We start from the raw sequence: 21,306 nt of genomic DNA, 5'->3' as shown, positions 1-21,306 counted from the left end.
TTTGCTATGTCGCTCTTCCATGGAGATGCTAAATGCATTTTGTTGTCTCTGTACTGTACACTGACAATGACAATTAAAATTGAATCTGAATCTGAATCCTCCCCTTTCACAATGGTCACTATTGGCTCCCTTATCCCTTTTCGAACTTTCCTTCCCATTAATTCGAGAATCTTTTGTAAATTTTCCTGTACTCACTTCCCCTTTAACTCCATCTTTATACTCCCAATATGTCAACTCCTCCCTCCCCCCATGAGGTACTGGAAACAATCCAGAGATAACCACCCTGGAAGTCCTGCTTTTCAGTCTTCTTCCTAACTCTCTAAACTTGCGTAACAGAAACTCCTTCTTCTTCCCGACGTTGTTTGTGCCCACGTGCACAACTCCTGCCGGCTGATCACCTTCCCTCTCCAGGATGTTCTGAATGTGCTTCGTGTTCATGTCCACCTTTGTTCCCCGGGGGGTGGGAGCCTTCTGCAGCCGACCTCGAGGGAGCAAGAGACTGCACACTCTAGAACCTTAAGCAAAACACAAAGCGCTGGAAGAACTCAGTGGGTTAGGCAGCATCTGTGGAAAGTATGAACAGACAGTTTTGGGTTGGGAACCTTCTTTGTTCTGAATCATCATCTGTCCATTCCCTCCAGAGATGTTCATAAGTTTGGCCCATCGTGTCTACTTTGCCATTCAATCATGGCTGATCCATCTTTCCCTCTCCACAGATGCTGCCTGACCTGCTGAGTTCCTCTCGCACATTGTATTTTGCTTTCCGTCTGCATTTAATTTTGCATTAAATTATTGGTCTGTTCTCTATTCCACAAAGGATTTTTGAAAAAAGGATTGGTTAAGAAATTGCATGATTGCTTGTCTGTTCGCAAGCCTCCAAGGTTCGATCACCCGGTGCGGGGGAGCTGACCTCCCCCCCCCCCCCCGATGCGGGAGCTGATCGCCCCGGCACAGAGGGCCCAAAAGCTGCCGACTACGGGAGTCAAGATCGTCCTGTCAAATGCGGGCTTGAGGCACCCGACTGCGGAAGAACAAAGGGAAGGGATTTGAACTTTATTTCGCCTTCCATCACTGTGAGGAATGTGTAGTCACTGTGGTGGATTTTCATGTTAAAATGTGTATTGGGTGATCTGTTACTTTTTATTTGTATGACTGACTTTGGCAAATGAAATTCCTCGTATGTTGCAAAACATACTTGGCAAATAAAGTACTATTCTGATTCTGATTCTGTTCGCAAGTCTCCACTATGAAATTATTGCTAATTACAGCAGTTTTAGAAAGCTAGGGAGAGTAGATTGTGTGCAGCTGTTATTGGGGACATGTGGAATTCATTGAAAGGCTGGTTATAATTTCAGACCAACATGTTCCAGAGAACACCAAGGATTACAAGGTTCAGAAACCTTGGAACAATGAAAGGTAAGTACATGCAAGGGTTTGGGAAGCTGAAATCAGACAGGGCCCTTGACAAATATTAAGAAAGCAAGAAAGAAGGCATGAAATGTCCTAGATTAGTAAAATTATAGAGAATCTAAAGACATTTTACACATACATTAAAAACAGGAGGGTAAATATGTACAGGGTAGGACCACTCAAAGAGAAAGGAGTGAATTTATACCAGGGGCCAGAGGCAATGGGCGAGGAACTAAATGTGAATATTTGGACCTGGTATTCAGCAAGAAGGATGGCGCAGTGGTAGAGCTGCTACCTTACAGCGCCACCCAGGCTGATTACATAGGATGTAGACGGCAGAAAATTGGCTGAGCTGAGGACAAGAAGTTGTCAAAAGATTGAGCAGGATACAAGCCAGTTGGTAATGTGGGCAGAGGAATGCCAAGTGGTTTAACCCAGCCAAGTGTGAGGGGAAACACAAGTACACAGTAAATGGGCTCAGAAAGTTGCAACCTACTGTGAATAACAAAAATGGTGTGTTGGTCGGCGTGGATACAGTCGGCTGAAGGACCTGCTTTCACGCCGTATCTCTCAATCAAATCAATCCAAGGCTTATGTCTGAAAATTTTTATTTTGTTTTCATTATTCCTGAACATTCCTTTAAGCGGTAAAGCTCCTGACGATGCACGTGTCAAGTGCTCAGGTTGGATTAACAAAATTTTAAGATTCTAAATTACAATTTTGTTGAGCCTTCAGAGACAGAATTGGAAAAATACTAAAGGAGTCAGAGTAACATCCACACATATAATGGAGGCGCCATCTTCATGCAATGGCGGGCAAGATGTAAAAAGCCACCCAAAAATTGTCACACATTTATACACCAAATTAATTTGTTATCAGAAAAAGTACTATGTAATAAATCTGTACATCCAAATAAATTTGGGTTCTACGCCTAAAGTTACATTATAAGGTTATATACATTTATTACCCCCTTTCATATTACCTTAAGTAAGCCTTCATTCCCACCGCAACATAAAACAAGACTAAGCTGCAAGACTAACTCTTGGAGAGGAGGAAAACAAAATGAGAAGATTAGTTTACACGCCCAATTATATCCTTTAGACCTGTCTAATAAAACATCAACAGATCCCCAGCCTTTCTAACAGTGTCATCATTTCTTGTACACTAACCTACCGTGAATTTCAGTGCAGACGATCACTTCTGTCCTTATTCTTCACTCTTTGGATCTTTGGATGGACTGAAGCTGAGAATTAATTACCTCTCAGACTAGAAGATATAGAAGTTGAGCTGGTCCAATTATATTCATGACTGATGTGCACTCTATTACTGTATACATAAAACTGACAAATGTACACAAATTAAAATTAAATGCAGCAAGTTCCCAACATTGATAAAATACAAAAACATAGCAGGGCTTTGAGTAACGCTCACAAAAACTAGAATGCACAAAGTTTCTGGAGTTAGCTTTCTATGTCTGGTTCAGAAAGCTAACTGTCTCATAACAGAGGCTCGAATAACTTTTAAGTAGTCAGATGTTCCCCTCCTTTGCAATAGAACAAATAATTTTAAATAAACTTTGTCCTCTTCACTGAAGAGAGCTAGTCTATTCTTCATTAATGAGCTATGTTTGTGTGGGAAGATCAGCACTGCGTTGTAGTAATGCTTACTGCATATAATCCAAGCCTTTACTGAAGAGTTGGTTAAAACAGTCAACACGAGCTCAGGATCAAGGGAAACAGATGTTGCTTAAAACTTCCACCAATGGAACCCACACTTTACCCAGTGTTAACCCAATGTCTCCTTGCAGTTTAAACTGTGCAAGTTCCAGTTTAACAAACGAAAAATGATCCTCAGCTCCCCTGGTCTCTGGCCTTCCTTAGTCAATTTTCACGTTTGTGTAGATCTTTCTGACAAAGGCACTTGTTCCCATATAACCAACAGCACCTGGTGGAAAAAAAAGGAGCACAGCGTCTTACAATCCAAACAATCCTGATTAACATTAATATTCCATTTACAACAACAGCATAGTTTCTGCTTTGTCAAATTAATTTTTCTATACCTAGTTACATTATAATGTTATACACGTTTATTACTATGTACTTGTCCAAGTGTCTTTTAAGTGTTGTTATAGTGCCCGCCTCAACTCCCTCCTCTGGCAGCTCGTTCCATATATCCACCAATATAGGTGCAGCTCTGTGGGAAACCAAATGACAATTTCCTGGCCGGCCCAGTATGGACTGAGGTGAAATACAGGAGTTCATGTATAACTACTGGAGATGCTTGAGGTGAGTTAATATCCATGCACGGAGCCTGAACATTAACGGTTGTGTACTTGCCTCATCTACATCCTCTGGTCATTCATTCCATATACCACCTTCAGTGAAAATGTTGCCCCCCCCAGGTTCCTATTAAATCTTGCCCCTCTCACCTCAAACCTCTGATTCTACATTCCCCCACTCCAAGTAAAAGGGAGCAGTCAAACACAGTTCAAACATAATAAACTAAATGAGATTTTCAATTTGGTAAATCTGGTTTCTTCACCAAGTGGTTTCAGACATGTCTACCCCCCCCCCCCCCCCCCCCCCCCCCCCGTCTCCCACGCCCAGTCAACGTCAAGTGCTGAAGCAGGTAAAATCTAACATAAAAGTCTTGATGCATGTTTCCATTCCAATTACCCTGACATGCTTAATTGCCTAATAAAAGGAAAAAAGCTGAAATTGTTCAGCAACACTCAGGACCTCAGTGAGTCCCAGAGTTTTACAGCCAATTAAGCCTTTTTTCTTTGAACTGTAGTCACGCTTGTAAGACAGGAAATGCTGCAACCAATTTGCACCCAGCAAGTTCCCAGTGACAGTAATGTGATAAAGACCAGATAATGAGTTTGAAGTATTGGTGGGTGGACAAATACCAACAGAACCGAAGAAAATTACACCACTTCTCCGCAAAATAGTTTTGTGGGATCAAGACTGCGTAGTCAAAGCTTGTAGCAAGACTTAAAGTGACAACTAACCCATTGAAAGTTAAGTCCAAACAACTGCACCACAACTTCACTGTAGGGCGGTACAGCGCCTGTGACCCAGGTTCGATCCTGACTAGTTGATTAGCGCAAGTGTCAGGGGTTATGGGGAGAAGCAGGAGAATGGGATAGATAGATCGATCAGCCAAATGGCCTAATACTGCTCTTATCACTTATGAACTTATGACTACAGGTGCTGTCTGTTGAGTTTGCATGTTCTCCCAGTGACTACATGGGATTTACTCGTGATCCGGTTTCCTCCCACACTCCAAAGACGTCCAGGTTTGGATGTAGGAGGAAACCGGAGCGCCCGGAAAAAACTCACGCAGTCACAGGGAGAACGTATAAACTCCATACTGTTATGTAAAAATTGTAAAATTGTCCCTAGTGTGTAGGATAGTGTTAGTTAACGGGGGTGAGCGCTGGTCAGCTCGGACTCAGTGGAGTGAAGGGCCTGTTTCCATGCCATATCTCTAAAGTATAACTAACATCAAAATCATCACAATATCAATTTCCCCTGCGACACATTGTTCCCCGATGATACTCGCCCAATAGGTCATTCGATAAGTCTTGGTGGCTTGGCTCATCAACTTATCAACCAGTCAACTTCAATGCACAGCTAGGTCACCAGACATGTCCAACATTTAATAGCTTTTGATTTATAAATGGCAAATACAGATAGGTCCACAGTAACAATAAATCATTGCTCTCAGTTTAGAGAAATTACTGCTATTTTTTAAGTTTTAGGGTGCATGGAAGCCAAATTTGACCATTTAATTTAGAATTATTCAATGATACATCATAGAATGGGCAGCGCAGCGGTAGAGTTGCAGCCTTACAGTGCCAGAGACCCGGGATTGATCATGACTTTGGGTGTTGTCTGTATGGAGTTTGTACGTTCTCCCCGTGACCTGCGTGGGTTCTCTCTGGGAGCTCCGATTTCCTCCCACACTCCAAAGACGTACAGGCTTGTAGGCTAATTGGCTTGGTAAAATTGTAAATGGTCCCTATAGTGTGTAGGATAGTGTTTGTGCGCTAGAATTGCTGGTCGGTGGACTCAGTGGGCCAGAGGGCTGGATTCCTCTACCTATCTCTAAACTAAAATGAAACACTTTCAGTTTCATTCCAATCCACAGCCCATGTTCAGACAAATAAAATCCAAAGCTGGCAACCCTGGTTTTAGTGTCCACCTAGACCCTGATCTAGCCTTGGAGACACCAGAGACTGCAAGCGCTAGTTACTGGAGCAACAAACAATCTGCTGGTGTTGCCAGAGTAAAAGCCCTGTCCCACTGTACAAGTTCATTCAAGAGCTTTCCCGAGTTTAAACTCGTGGTAAGTACATAGAATGAACGTAGCGGGTACGTCGGAGCTCGTGGACGTCTCTTAGAGGCTCGTAACGTTAACGGCAGGTACTTGGGAAACGCGGTAAGTTCGGGAAGACTCGTGAAGATTTTTCAACATGTTGAAAAATGTCCACGAGAGCCCCGAGTATCTGCGAGCGGCCATTACCGTAAATCTCCGAGTTTGAATCAGGGCAAACTCGGGTGAACTCTTGAATGAACTCGTACAGTGGGACAGGGCTTTAAGTTTGGAACGAGGCTACACCACATAGCTAACAAAAACGACAGATGTAGCTAGGACCTGAGCGAGTGCCCGTGGCTACACCTTGGATTTGTACAAAGTGAGAGCAGTTGAAAGAGAAGTTGATCAGAGTTCAGCCAGGCAGATGAGAGTGTTGGTGAAGGGGAAACATTGAAAATAGGTGCAGGAGTAGACCACTCGGCCCTTCGAGCCTGCACCGTCATTCAATATGATCATGGCTGATCATCCAATTCAGTATCCTGTACCTGCCTTCTCTCCATACCCCCTGATCCCTTTAGCCACAAGGGCCACATCTAACTTCCTCTTAAATATAGCCAATGAACTGGCCTCAACTACCTTCTGCGGCATTGAATTCCAGAGATTCACCACTCTCTGTGTGAAAAATGTTTTCCTCATCTCGGTCCTAAAAGATTTTCCCCTTATCCTTAAACTGTGACCTGTGAGCTGGTTGGATGTGTGTTGCAGAAAGAAGCAGAAGGTTTTAACATCTTTTCAATGAACGATGGAGATGTATACAGACTGGACACCCAGAATGATGAGTTTGGTGGGAGCTCGAGAATGGACATTGTGAAAGTGACGGAACAAGCTGTCCTGGATGCAAGGGGGAACGTAATGACAGGGGGCAACAGGATAGAGTACAGTGTGAAGAAACAAGTTCAAGGGTGGCAAGAGCATTGTGACGCAGCGTTAGAGTTGCCGCCTTACAGCGCCAGAGACCTGGCTTTAGTACCGACAATGGGTGCTGTCCAATGGAGTTTGTACATTCTCCGTGACTGTATGGGGGTTTCCCAGGTGCTCTGCATTCCTCCCACACTCCAAAGACGTACAGGTTTGTAGGTTAATTGGGTTCAGTACAAATTGTAAATTGTCCCTAGTGTGTAAGGTAGTGCTAGTGCGGACTCAGTGGGCCGAAGGGCCCGTTTCTACGCTGTATCTCTAAACCAAACTAAAGCAGGCAGAAATAATGGGCCTATTTAAGGATCTTGGCTATGGACCTTGGATCTGTCTATGGATCCCGGGTAAGAAAAGCAGGAAGTGTAGGGACGAGGCATGATCACGTTGAAGCTATGGAGGGGAAATCTGCTGATGTGATGAAATCTGTGACAGTGGGCCGGTGGTTGTTGGTAAGGTCATGATGCACGGAGAGATAAGAGGTGGTATCTGAGAGCCGTCGCTGGGCCAGTGCAAAGTAAAGGTAGTCCACCCGACTATAACAGCACTGACCGTCAGTGGATTTGATAACTAGATTGCTCAGTGAATGGATTGCTACGCATTTGCACAACGTATGCATGGAGTTGGTGAGGGCTGTGGAGAAGTTGAGGCATAGGAAGAAACTGCAGATGCTGGTTTAGACCGTAGACACAAAGTGCTGGGGTAACTCAGCGGGTCAGGCAGCATCTCTAGAGAAAAAGGATGGGTGACGTTTCGGGTCAGAACTCTTCTTGAGATTGACCCTTCATTAGTCTGTAGAAGGTTTCCGACCCAAAACGTCACCCATCCTTTATCTCTAGAGATTCCTGACTGACCCGCTGAGTTACCCCAGCACTTTGTGTCTATCTTTGGAGAAGTTGAGGTGGATGATATCACAGGAACAATTGGAAGTGAAAGGTTCAAGCAAGGGTAAAAGGTCCAAAGGGTCTAGGAAGAAGCGGAGAGTTGGAGACTTGAGAAGAGGTTATCAGTGGAGGGTTGATGAGGACTCCTTGCCAATGAAACAGGCACAGAGGCGACAGAAGGGCTCAACGTCATGTCAGGTCCAGAATTGGTTGAGGTACTGGCAGAGATGCACAAAGGTAAGACCTGTGTTGAGGACTGACTGCTCAGCATAAGCATATAGATGCTGTTTGACCCACTGCGTTCTTCCAACAGATTGTTGCTCCTGAACCACTACAATTCCAACACAGCACTTACCACACATGATCCCAAGCGCAGAGCTGAATACTGCCATGTACCCAAAATAGAATGCCGTCTGAAACAGTCCATACATCCTTTAGAACAAAAATAGTAAAAAATGATTTTATTGCACAATAGACCAACATTTAATCACACAAATTATTCAGCTTTCAACTTCTTAAATTTTGATGAACATTTGCTCTTACACACACAATATCCTATTATGCAATGACATTTATTTCCACACAAAAGGTGGCCATCTTTCGACTGAAGGGAGGTCAGTCTCAATAAACATTTAAGAGACTGGGGGACAGAAGTTAATGACAAAGCAACACTATGAGAGTCAAAATAAACCAAGGAAAACTTGCCAAATAAGTCAAGTCCAAAAGCAAAATGTCACCAGGCTTGTATAGACTAGAATAACGGGAATAGTGCCGGAGGATTGGCGTACTGTGCATGTTGTTCCATTGTTTAAAAAGGGGTCTAAGAGTAAACCTAGCAATTATAGACCTGTTAGTTTGACGTCAGTGGTGGGCAAATTAATGGAAAGAATACTTAGAGATAATATATATAAGCATCTGGATAAACAGGGTCTGATTAGGAACAGTCAACATGGATTTGTGCCTGGAAGGTCATGTTTAACTAATCTTCTTGAATTTTTTGAAGATGTTACTCGGGAAATTGATGAGGGTAAAGCAGTGGATGTTGTGTATATGGACTTCAGTAAAGCCTTTGACAAGGTTCCTCATCGAAGGTTGGTTAAGAAGGTTCAATGGTTGGGTATTAATGGTGGAGTAGCAAGATGGATTCAACAGTGGCTGAATGGGAGATGCCAGAGAGTAATGGTGGATGGTTGTTTGTCAGGTTGGAGGCCAGTGACGAGTGGGGTGCCACAGGGATCTGTGTTGGGTCCACTGTTGTTTGTCATGTACATCAATGATCTGGATGATGGTGTGGTAAATTGGATTAGTAAGTATGCAGATGATACTAAGATAGGTGGGGTTGCGGGTAATGAAGTAGAGTTTCAAAGTCTACAGATAGATTTATGCCAGTTGGAAGAGTGGGCTGAAAGATGGCAGATGGAGTTTAATGCTGATAAGTGTGAGGTGCTACATCTTGGCAGGACAAATCAAAATAGGACGTACATGGTAAATGGTAGGGAATTGAAGAATGTAGGTGAACAGAGGGATCTGGGAATAACTGTGCACAGTTCCCTGAAAGTGGAATCTCATGTAGATAGGGTGGTAAAGAAAGCTTTTGGTGTGCTGGCCTTTATAAATCAGAGCATTGAGTATAGAAGTTGGGATGTAATGTTAAAATTGTACAAGGCATTGGTGAGGCCAATTCTGGAGTATGGTGTACAATTTTGGTCGCCTAATTATAGGAAGGATGTCAACAAAATAGAGAGAGTACAGAGGAGATTTACTAGAATGTTGCCTGGGTTTCAGCAACTAAGTTACAGAGAAAGGTTGAACAAGTTAGGGCTTTATTCTTTGGAGCGCAGAAGGTTAAGGGGGGGACTTGATAGAGGTTTTTAAAATGATGAGAGGGATAGACAGAGTTGACGTGGAAAAGCTTTTCCCACTGAGAGTAGGGAAGATTCAAACAAGGGGACATGACTTGAGAATTAAGGGACTGAAGTTTAGGGGTAACATGAGGGGGAACTTCTTTACTCAGAGAGTGGTAGCTGTGTGGAATGAGCTTCCAGTGAAGTGGTGGAGGCAGGTTCGTTTTTATCATTTAAAAATAAATTGGATAGTTATATGGATGGGAAGGGAATGGAGGGTTATGGTCTGAGCGCAGGTATATGGGACTAGGGGAGATTATGTGTTCGGCACGGACTAGAAGGGTCGAGATGGCCTGTTTCCGCGCTGTAATTGTTACATGGTTATATGGTTATATGGTTAATACAATGGAAAGTCAGAACAAAAATAGATGAGCCACTATCAACTTCACAATAATCTTTGGAGTTTGGTATTGTATTGTCATAGGGTGAGAAATATTAGAGACGAGGAAAATAACCACAAGCTTGGACTAAGTGGTAAACATTATTACTTTAAAAAAAAATAAAAAAGCTATTACATTTATTCGTGAGGGAATTAAGATCTTGGGCTGGAATAAACAGAAAACACAGCCATGGATTAAATTTGGGGAAAGTACTTATTTGAGGGCTGAGAGGCTGGAGGCAATTCCTGAGGATCAGATAGAAGACCCTATTATGAGATGTGAAAGTGAAAGGGGATTGTTTTAAAGTCAAGCCGTTATTAAATTAAAAGTCATCAAACACAAGTGTCATGTGCAAACAGCAGCTGGTTTCAGATAGGACTAAGAAACAGGAAGAATTGGTTGACCTCAGGTTTACAGGATAGGAAATGCTGCCCAGCAGTGTGTGGGAGCAATCATGTCTGAGACATTTTATGTGGGGATAACGTTACTGAAAAGCAGCGCATAATTCAAAAATACGTAAATTAAACATAAATTCATAAGTGATGGATGGATGAATGAAGGAACGATACTTTATTATCACATGTGACAAGTCACAGTGAGATTTGATGTTTTGCCCACAAGGTCTGCATAAAGGGCGCCCACAGTTACTAAGTATTTCATCTGTGGTCTCCATAGTTCTCGCGCGCCCCCACCCCCCCCCCCCCCCCCCCCCCCAGCCCCCCCCAGGTCTCTCATTGTTCGCCCTCTGGGCACCCCACCCCACGGCAGGTCTCCTTTGTTCTCCCTCTGGGCAGTGATAGGAGCAGAATTAGGCTGTTCGGCCCATCAAGTCCACTGCCATTCAATCTATCTTTCCTTCTTAACCCCAATCTCCTGCCTTCTCCCCATAACCCGAGACACCCATAGTCACATATGGCCGTGGTAACATCTTTGTTAATCTCTGTGTCTCACCAGCCAAATGGTATCATTCCTACAGCAGTGTGACCAAAACTGAATAAAGTACTCAAAATGTGGCATCGTCAGCATCTTGTACGACTGAAACATAACTTCCCAACTTCAAGACGCTATTCCCTTTCCACCACCCTATCTACCTGTGATGCCATTTCCAGGGAGGCATGTCCTTGTACTCCTGGATTCCTCTGTTCTGCAACATTGCCCGGGACCCGACTGTTCACTGTGAAGGTCCTGCCCTGCTTGGCTTCTCAAAATGTAACATCCCATACTTATCTGAATTAAACTCCATTTGCCATTCCTCGGCCCACTTGCCCAACTGATCACGATTCCACTGTTATTCTTGACAACCATTTTCACTATCTATGATACCACCCATTTTAGTGTCATCTGCAAACTTACTATCATGCCTTGTCCACATTCACATCCACATTCTCTTTAACCAAGTTACCACGATCATGCATTCTGAACACCTTTATTTGGCACAACAGTACAATTATAAGTTAAACAAATAAACTTGGTTGCGTACTTTGTTTTGAAGAAGTAGTAGTAGAAGGAGTACATGTAAACATAGACTGCAGTAGATGCTGCCGAAAGAAAGCTTGTCCATTGCCTGCAACAGCAAGAAGTTTCATGTTGAGAAAAGATGCATGAAATCAAAAATCTTCAATATCACTCTACATACTAAAACATTCCACAACAGGAAAGTATAGAACATAGTACATCACAGGCGCAGGCTCTTGGGCCTTCAATGTCTGTGCCCAACATGATGTCAAGACATCTCTTATCTCCTTGCACATAACCTGAATCCCTCCATTCCCTGCATATCCATGTGTCTATCCTAACGCTGCTTTAAAGGCACTATCATATCTCGCTCCATTACCACCCCTGGCAGCGCGTTTCCAACACCCACCACTCACCCTGTAACAAAAACTTGCAATCATAAACAATGCAACTTTAAGTAGACAGAGGACCACTTCCTTTGAGAATTGCTGTCATGTCATTATATGAGGCGTTGTGTTATAACGTAAAACAGTACACATTCAGAGAGCTGCAGTTTTATTAGATTAGAAACAGATCTTTTCATTCTAGCATTTTTGTTCCAAACCAAAAGCTGCAACCAATACAAAGATCAGAGTCTCATGGCAAAAAACTAACCCCGGGGATCTTTGTTGCCACGGGTGACAGATGGTTCAAAAGCTACACATAGGCACAGCAGTAGAGATGCTGCTTTACAGCGCCAGAGCCCTGGCTCTATCCTGACTGCAGGTGCTGTTTGTATGGAGTTTGTACGTTCTCCCCATGACTCCATGGGCTTTCTCCGGGTGCTCCGGTTTCCTTCCACACGCCAAAGATGTACTGGTTTGTAGGTTAATTAGCTTTGTAAAATTGCCCAGTGCGTGGGTATCATTGGTCGGCACGGACCGAGTAGCCAGTAGGGCATGTTTCCTCGCTGTGTCTCTAAAGTCTAAAGTAAAGTCAACGCAGCTGCAATGAAAGTAGACGGAGCACCATGTTTTTCACAGAATTGTCAGTCTCTGAAATAAGCTGTTATAATCTCAATTTAACTGATCGTAATGAAAGTAAAATTAATTCTGCATTACCACAGGACGAACCTAGCAGGTATTATTGAACAAATGGGAATTTTACATATAAAACCACGGCTCTTGTTCAACACTTCAACACACTCATCAGGGCAGTACAGTGGCGCAGCAGTAGAGTTGCTGCCTCGTGGCGCCAGAGACACTGGTTCAATCCTGGCTGCGAGCGCTGTCTGTATGGAGTTTGTACGTTCTCCCTGAGACCACGTGGGTGTTCTCTGGGTGCCCCGGTTTATCCAAAATATGTGCAGGTCTGTAGGTTAAATGGCTGCTGCAAATTGTTCCTGTTGTGCAGCATCGAACTAGTATACGGGTTCCACATCTAAGACTACAGAGGCAAACAAAAATGTTGGGTCTTTGTCCCAAGCATTATGGAGGGCACTGTACCCATAGTTTAAGTACGTAGTAGAGCTGCTGCCTTACAGTGCCTGGGACCCAAGTTCGTTCCTGACCTCGGGTGCTCTCTCTGCAGTAAGTCCTCCATGTGATCATGTGGGTTACCTCCGGGTGCTCCAGTTTCCTCCCACATCCCTAAGACGTGCAGGTTTGTAGGTTAATTGGCTTCTGTAAAATTGTCCATAGTGTGTAGGATGCCACCAATCCTGTGTCCGCAAGATCAATTGTTGGTGTGGACTCTGTGGGTCGATGGGCCCTGTTTCCACACTATATCTCTGAGACTAAGCCGTGTGTGAGAAGGGCTTTAGTACAGAACTGTTATAACGTAAAACAGTCCACATTCAGAGAGCTGCAGTTTTATTAGATTAGAAACAGTGAACCAGACTCTCCAGTGAACCAGACTCCAGTGAACCAGACTCTCAAAATATCTGATTGTGTTTAACTTTCACTTGGGTTCAGATTTGTTAATATCAAATGCCTCCGGTACTTTATCCAATTCACTGCTCTTTATATGGGAACCCAACTGTACTATTCAGCAGGCTTTGTAATGCTAAAGGGCTTTGTATTTGAACCCCTGTGTACATGTACAGCACATTACGATATGGTTTAGTTTAGGTAAATGAACATTTAACCAATAGTCACACAGATAGGTGGGAGATAACTTACCACCTGTAATCTTCAGCATTTAGCAGAAAGTAAGTGCAGACAATGGTAACGCAGACGGTCACAATGCAGAGAATAACCAGGACAAGCATCATGAAACCGTATACGTAATATATCTTGTAAGCCCAAAAAGAGGTGAAGATGAAGTACCTAAAGGAGAGAAGAACAGTAAATCACAATGCACTTTTTAAATTGATCTGTCTAAACTTCAGTGATTATAGTTTTTAGAGTTTATGACAACTGTACAGATTCACACAGTAATCCAACTAAATCAGTATATTAACACCAAGACCCAGGTCCCTTTAATACCATTGTATACATTCTTCACACATCTGAAAGTGCTCTCACCATTGGCCATCATCAGTGATTTACCCTGTTTAAAATGACCAGTGGGTCAGAATGAGCAGTCCTGTATTGGTATTGCTAAATGATTTCACCACCTCCTCTACCTCACTTGTACACAGCATTACGTTTCTGCGTAAATGTGAATACCGTAAGGCTTCACTGAAGAATGCTGCATTCCACTATTTAAATGGAAAGGAATGCTTCAAAATCAGTTATTTACAAGCGAATGGCCAAGAATAAACCATTCCAAATTGCAAATGGTTTCAACAATTTGAAAATAAAGTAAGTTATTTCCAACACCTCAACAATTTGGGAAAGGTGAGAACTTAAGGAGGCGACAACTTAAAAGCATCCCAGCACATTGATACAATCACAAATAAACCTCATCAATGCCTCTACTTAGAAGATCTGTATATATCTTCCATCTGTATATATGTATATATGTATGTAGCGCCGCAGAATTTGTGCACCTATTCCCCCCCCCCCCCCACCTCCCTTCTGTTTTTTGTGTTTTTTCTGTTTCTTGTTTTTTGTGCTAAATTGTATGTATGCACTGAGTACGAGCAGCTTTCAGTTTCACTGTACATGTATAGTGACAATAAATGGCATATCTATAATATCTATATCTGTTCTATACCTGTTCCTGTGCTTTTTCCCCATATCCCTTGAGTCCTTTGGGCTCTAAGAGCCAAATCTAACTCTCTCTTGAAAACATCCAGTGAAGTGGCCTCCACTGCCTTCTGTGGCAGAGAATTCCACAGATTCACAACTCTCTGGGAGATGACGTTTGTTCCCATCTCAGTCCTGAATGGCCTATTCCTTCCTTCCTACAGACAAAGATGCTATAAATATTCATCAGATCAAACAGTATCTGTGGAGAAAGAATATTCATCCTGAATGAAGGGGGACACGTCGAGAACAAAGGGGGGCCCGGCAGGGGGCTGCCTGCAGTCAGGTGTGGTGGCAGGCAGTAGATAGGACTGTTTGGTGAACTTTTTGAAACGTTGTCGCTGCCAGAAACGTGGCAACTCATGTTCTACCCAGGTGAGGTCTGCTGCATGCAAAATGTACCGGGTTGTACAAAGCATTTCACTGTACCTTGGTACATGTGACAATAAAGTATCAGTGAACTGTGTGGCTGGCTGTTAAGTGAGCTTAGTGACATCTTGTGATACTGGATAACCTGTAGCTCACTGAACAGATCCATGATGGCAGTCACTGTCAGGGAAGTGCAATCAATGCACAGAAACCATATCATCTCTCTTGGCCCTTAAGTAAAAATTCTGTAGAGAATTTCTGCAGAAAAACCAACCCGACAAAATTTTTTTTGCTGCCGTATAAAAGTAAAACAAAACTTACATCTCAATAAAAATAGAACCAAATGGCAAGATTCCACCAAGGCAGACGATAACAGCTGGCTCCATAAACCTGCAAACACAGGGTTAAAGTCAGCACCAGTAAGCACAACGCTACAATAGAAAGCATCGTCCATTGCCGCCACATTTTCCAATATTTCCAGTGTGGAGAAGCCTTTTATTTTGATTCTAAGAGCGAGTCTCCTCCAAGATAGCATTCCACGTACCGAGATATATTCCTTGCGTTCGCAGAATAAAGAGAACTGTGAATTGTATTAAACCAATTTCCGCTATAAAACTCAAAAGATGAAATGACTGCCTTGTGCTAGAAAGACACACTGATCTTTGAAAGCTCAGTAAACAAAATGAACTAGCAGCGTTGATTTAATAGAGTTTTGTCCAGCAAATCATTTCTGCTGCTTGCAAAAGCTGACATTTTAACAGAGATTAAAATGTTGATTTCTCTAAATCATATAATGAACTGAATAAATTGTCAATAAATCTTTACATCTACTTACCACTTCTTCTCTGGAATTGGACGTGGCACTGCATTTACACGGCAAGGGAAGTTGGGCTGTCCTGACATATTTCTACCAAGAATAGTCCCCACTAAATTCAGTGGGAGGATGACAAAAAACCAAACAAATGCTGCAAACGGCAACCTTGGAAAGAGGAGAACAAGCATCTTAGAGTCAATTGCTGCGCAAAGTTACTGCACCACTAAAATATTCTCACAAACTGTCAACCATAAAAGACACAAAGTGCTGGAGAAACTCAGCATGGCAGATAGCATTGCTGGAGAATAGACAATAGACAATAGGTGCAGGAGTAGGCCATTCAGCCCTTCGAGCCAGCACCGCCATTCTATGTGATCATGGCTGATCATCCCCAATCAGTACCCCGTTCCTGCCTTCTCCCCATATCCCCTGACTCCGCTATTTTTAAGAGCCCTATCTAGCTCCCTCTTGAAAGCATCCAGAGAACCGGCCTCCACCGCCCTCTGAGGCAGAGAATTCCACAGGCTCACAACTCTGTGAGAAAAAGTGTTTCCTCGTCTCCGTTCTAAATGGCTTACTCCTTATTCTTAAACTGTGGCCCCTGGATCTGGGCTCCCCCAACATCGGGAACATGTTTCCTGCCTCTAGCGTGTCCAAACCCTTAACAATCTTATATGTTTCAATGAGATCCCATCTCATCCTTCTAAACTCCAGAGTGTACAAGCCCAGCTGCTGCATTCTCTCAGCATATGACAGTCCCGCCATCCCGGGAATTAACCTTGTAAACCTACGCTGCACTCCCTCAATAGCAAGAATGTCCTTCCTCAAATTAGGGGGCTAAAACTGCACATAATACTCCAGGTGTGGTCTCACTAGGACTCAGTGAACATGTGAACTAGAGAACATGGATAAGTGCCGACTTTGAAGAATTTCTCCCATATTCTCCAGGGATGCTGCCTAACCCGCTGAGTTACTCCAGCACTGGTCTTTTTTTGTAAACCAGCATTTAGTTCCTTGTTTTTTACATACTGCAAACCATAACTGGTATGAATACAATCATAAAAACATTGAGTCTGTAGTGTCACGTGCAAAACATTTATGAATGTCAGGTTGATACAAAAAGACACATCATCTGCTAAATTATTTTTCAAACCAACAGCTTTCTTTGTATGGTATTAGCATAATAGGTATTGTGGGCAATTCAATGATGACACCAGAGCCCATTAAGGTACAGCTAATTCAAGAATCATAAACTCTATAGCAAGGAGACAGGCCGCTCGGCCCATCTCGTCCATGGTGATTAAGTTGCCTGACTGAGCTAGCCCCACTTGCTTGTGCCTGGGCCTCATCTTTCCAAACCCCTCTTCATCCATGTCATCGTCCAAGTCTCTCTCAAAACGTCGCAATGATACATGGCTCCACCACCACCTCGGACAATAAGCACCACCCTGTGTGTGAAGTAGTGGAGTCGAGGGGCAACTGTAAAGTATTTGCCCCTCATCTCTCCTTTCAATCTTTCCCCTCTCACTCTGGACTTATGCCCTCTAGTTTTAGACTCCTCTACCCTGTAGGGCAAAAAAAGTGGCTATTTATCTTGGTTAGCCATAAAATTAAGACAGCAATGCTCACAGCTAAAGGAAGAAAATGAACGAGTTGTATCTTTCCAATCCAAGGTTTCATGTACAAAACCAATTTTGGTTCTTCCACATTGAGGTAATGAAAATATTCCTCATGTGAAGATTAACTCTGTTTAACACTATTAAAAAGCAATAACGATAAGTCTGGTATTACTTGTCCATAATTAGAGCAAACAAATAATGATACTGTGTAATACTGAGCTTCAATGTAGTGTAGGCCAAATAAGGATGACCAAAAAAGCATTAGAATTTCAACTTTGCAAACTTCATTGGTAAGTATGATATTTAGTCATTTAGCTTTGAGAATGATTCAACCATTGATGCCTTAGCTGCCATGCTTACCATTGTTCCAAAAGGAATGGCCCGTGATGCATGATAATAGATCGCAATGAAGTTTATGAAGAATGCGGTTCCACACACCATGGCTGGGATCAGAAAAGCCCCGATAAACATCTGTTTTATCCATCTTCTGCCTGATTAAATGTACAAAAAGCAGAAATGTACTATTAATTTCAGTTTCGTCAGCATTCGCATTACACAAATAGATTTTCACATTATGAATTAATGCTATATTATTCCTATATTATCTTATTCTCATTTCTAGCTGTGACATTTCTCATGTGACATAATAACCAGGGCCCATCCATCTCCACTTCCTTTCTTCGCCCATGTCTTCCCCATTAAGGAAGTACCAAACACCCTGTCCTTCTTCCCTGAACAAAGATTCCACTCCAGCTTTATCTAATTTGTTCCAAGGACTTGGAGCTTGTCCTTGTGCCTCCAAGGCAACTTGTACAGCAGGGCTTACAGCAGCTGTAACCCCAAACCAGAAATTGGCAGTCATTTTGGTCATCAATAATGGTGAAAAATGTCACCAACATATGTGGAAGTAGGAATATACCAGCTCAATCTGTGGAAAATAAGAATATTACAGCTAATTTTATAGTTTTGTAAACATTCAGGGCGGGAGTGGTGCAGCGGTAAAGTTGCTGCTGTACAGCACCAAAGACCTGGGTTCGATCCCGACTTCAGGCCGGGTTCGTTCCTGACTGAGTTTGTACATTCTCCCTATGACCGCATAGGTTTTCTCTGGGTGATCCGGTTTCCTTCCACACTACAAAGACGTACAGGTATGAAGGCTAATTAGCTTTGGTAAAATAGCAAATTGCCCTCGTGTGTAGGATAGTACTAGTGTAAGGGGTGATCACGGCACGGACTCGGTGGGCCGAAGGGCCTGTTTCTACGCTGTGTCTCTAAAGTCTAAATCAGCTATGATTGGTACCAGCGTATCATTATTTATTGTAAAACAACCTCCACTTTTAGTGTAAAGCATAATCGATTGCAATATTTGACGGGAAACTATCACATTATCAAAGAATAGACGCAAGAGGCTGGGTTGGTGGTTGCAGCGGGAAAGTGTAACGGAATACAGGTTATCCCTAGGGAACAAGAGATCTGCTTTAAGAGATGTCCATGTTAATCTTGTCTGTAAATTGGAAAATACACAAATCACTTGATATGATAACCATACCTGCACTGTATTGTAATGAACAGCATCAAAAGCACACAAGACTGACAAGAACAATGACTAAACGTGGCAAGGGGAGGAAACTAGCTCTACCTCCTCATAGGAATTAACCTACGACAGACTTTTGAATTTAATAATATCATGGACGGCAGTGTGTATGTGGGGGGGGTCAATGTTGGGTGTTCCTGAACCGAGACCAGGCCGTGAGGTGATCCACTTTCTGACATTATGCGTTGAATGGCAAATGCTCTAAACCTCGCTGCTGCTATAAGTTATACTCCCTCTGCTGTCGGTCGCAAATTTAAGACATGTACAAACTGATTTAGACATGTACAAACAAGGAACCGCAGCCTCTAGTTTACAAATAAAAGGGCACAAAATGGTGGAGTAATTAAATCAGTCAAGCAGTATCTTTGCAGAACTTGAATAGATGATGTTTCAGGTCAGGATCCCTCTCCAGACTGGGTTGAAGAAGGGTCTGATTTGAAACGTCACCTATCCATGTTCTCCAGAGAACTGATTTAGACAATTACAATCCAGATCCTGGATTGTAACTAAAATAGCAACTATCATCTAAAAAGAACGTGGTTGAGAGAGAGGAAAACTCACAATTTTTGAGATATTGACATAAACACAGCAAGAAATAATAAAGAAATCACACATATTTCATTATCTTTGCCTATAGTGATGTTCGAAACTAGTTCAATTGGAGGAAATTAGTCCCATTGCACCGCCTAGTGGCATATACATGTATTGGTGGGCTGCATGGGCTTATCTTGCCTTTGCTATGGTTGCACGAAGTACAAAACTCCCTGCAGCCGATGCACAGATATAGCTATAGTGACGCCTCAGCTTAATTGCACCAGTGATTTTTCATCCTGAAAAATTGTTTTGCAAAGTATGAAAATAATCAGTCAATTTGATTCTTGTTCATGATTTAACTTTTCAGGATTATGAATTAATAATATGATGCAGGGTCAGCTTTCCAGGATATGAAAATGCAAACATATAGATGCTGGATATTCAGAAAAGGTGAATGTTGGAAACATTCAAAAGGCCAGGCAGAGTCTGTGGAAAGACGGATTCTTTATCAGCACTTGGTCTTAGGCCTAAAAGGTTTTTCTAATAATTCTTCTGAACCACCGTTTCCTGGTTCAAGTTTCCAGGAAGATACCACCATTTCCCATTTTTAAGCACATTTTATATTTGAATCTTTGATTTCGTATCTGAACGAGAGCTAATTTTGTTACTTTCCTTGTAGTTTGTGTGAACACAACTGAAAAAAAAACCCATGATCCGTTTATTCCGAAGTGTTTACCCTATTTCCTGAAAGAGGGTAAATGCTGGAGTCAATTATAAAAGATGAGATAGCCGCACATTTGGATAGCAGTAACAGGATTGGTCCATCAGCATGCATTTACGAAGAGGAAATCATGCTTGACTAATCTTCTGGAATTTTTTGAGGATGTAATTAGGAAAATGGACAAGGGCGAGTCAGTGGATGTAGTGTACCTTTACTTTCAGAAAGAATTTGATAAGGTTGCACATAGGAGATTAGTGGGCAAAATTAGGGTACATGGTATTGGGGGTAGAGTGCTGACATGGATAGAAAATTGTTTGGCAGACAGGAAATAAAGAGTAGGGATTAACGGGTCCCTTTCAGAATGGCAGGCAGTGACTAGTGGGGTACCGCAAGGTTCGGTGCTGGGGCTATTTACAATAATAATAATAATAATAAATTTTATTTATGGGCGCCTTTCAAGAGTCTCAAGGACACCTTACAAAAATTTAGCAAGTAGAGGAAAAACGTGTAAGCGGAATGAAATAAATAGTAGAGACATGACTAGTACACAACTTAAAGACAGAATTCAATTCAAAACACAATATGAGGCAATTCAAGCACAGATGAAAAGGGAGGGGGACGTGGGGCTAAGGATAGGCAGAGGTGAAGAGATGGGTCTTGAGGCGGGACTGGAAGATGGTGAGGGACACGGAATTGCGGATCAGTTGGGGGAGGGAGTTCCAGAGCCTGGTAGCTGCCCTGGAGAAGGCTCTGTCCCCAAAACTGCGGAGGTTGGATTTGTGGATGGAGATGAGACCGGCTGATGTGGATCTGAGGGACCGTGAGGGTTGGTAGGGGGAGAGGAGGTCAGTGAGATATACATCAACGATTTGGATGAAGAGATTCAAAGTAACATTAGCAAATTTGCAGATGACACAAAGCTGGGTGGCAGTGTGAACTGTGAGGAGGATGCTCTGAGAATACAGGATGACCTGGACAGGCTGGGGGAGTGGGCAGATGCATGGCAGATGAAGTTTAATGAGGATAAATGTGAGGTTATCCACTTTGGTATCAAAAACAGGAAGTCAGATTACTATCTAAATGGCGACAAGTTGGGAAAAGAGGAAGTACAACAGGATCTGCGGGTCCTTGTTCATCAGTCTATGAAAGTAAGCATGCAG

At 42.7% G+C, this 21,306-nt stretch overlaps 1 protein-coding gene across 1 annotated transcript in view; it reads right to left on the bottom strand.

Moving 5' to 3' along the window:
- Positions 1-2,001: 2,001 nt before the first annotated feature.
- The window catches only part of tm9sf3 (transmembrane 9 superfamily member 3), a 78,903-nt gene continuing 59,598 nt past the window's right edge, over positions 2,002-21,306 (bottom strand). The window contains 8 exon segments of the mRNA XM_055661939.1: positions 2,002-3,354; positions 7,942-8,018; positions 11,351-11,434; positions 13,485-13,631; positions 15,186-15,254; positions 15,700-15,821; positions 15,823-15,843; positions 17,658-17,788. Coding sequence (XP_055517914.1) covers positions 3,287-3,354; positions 7,942-8,018; positions 11,351-11,434; positions 13,485-13,631; positions 15,186-15,254; positions 15,700-15,821; positions 15,823-15,843; positions 17,658-17,788 — 719 coding nt within the window. The 3' untranslated portion in view covers positions 2,002-3,286.

This window comes from Leucoraja erinacea, chromosome 34 (assembly GCF_028641065.1).
Source record: "Leucoraja erinacea ecotype New England chromosome 34, Leri_hhj_1, whole genome shotgun sequence".
NCBI classification, from domain to species: Eukaryota; Metazoa; Chordata; class Chondrichthyes; order Rajiformes; family Rajidae; genus Leucoraja; species Leucoraja erinaceus.
The sequence above is the reverse complement of the archived record's forward strand: the minus strand, read 5'-3'. Positions and strand labels throughout refer to the sequence as shown.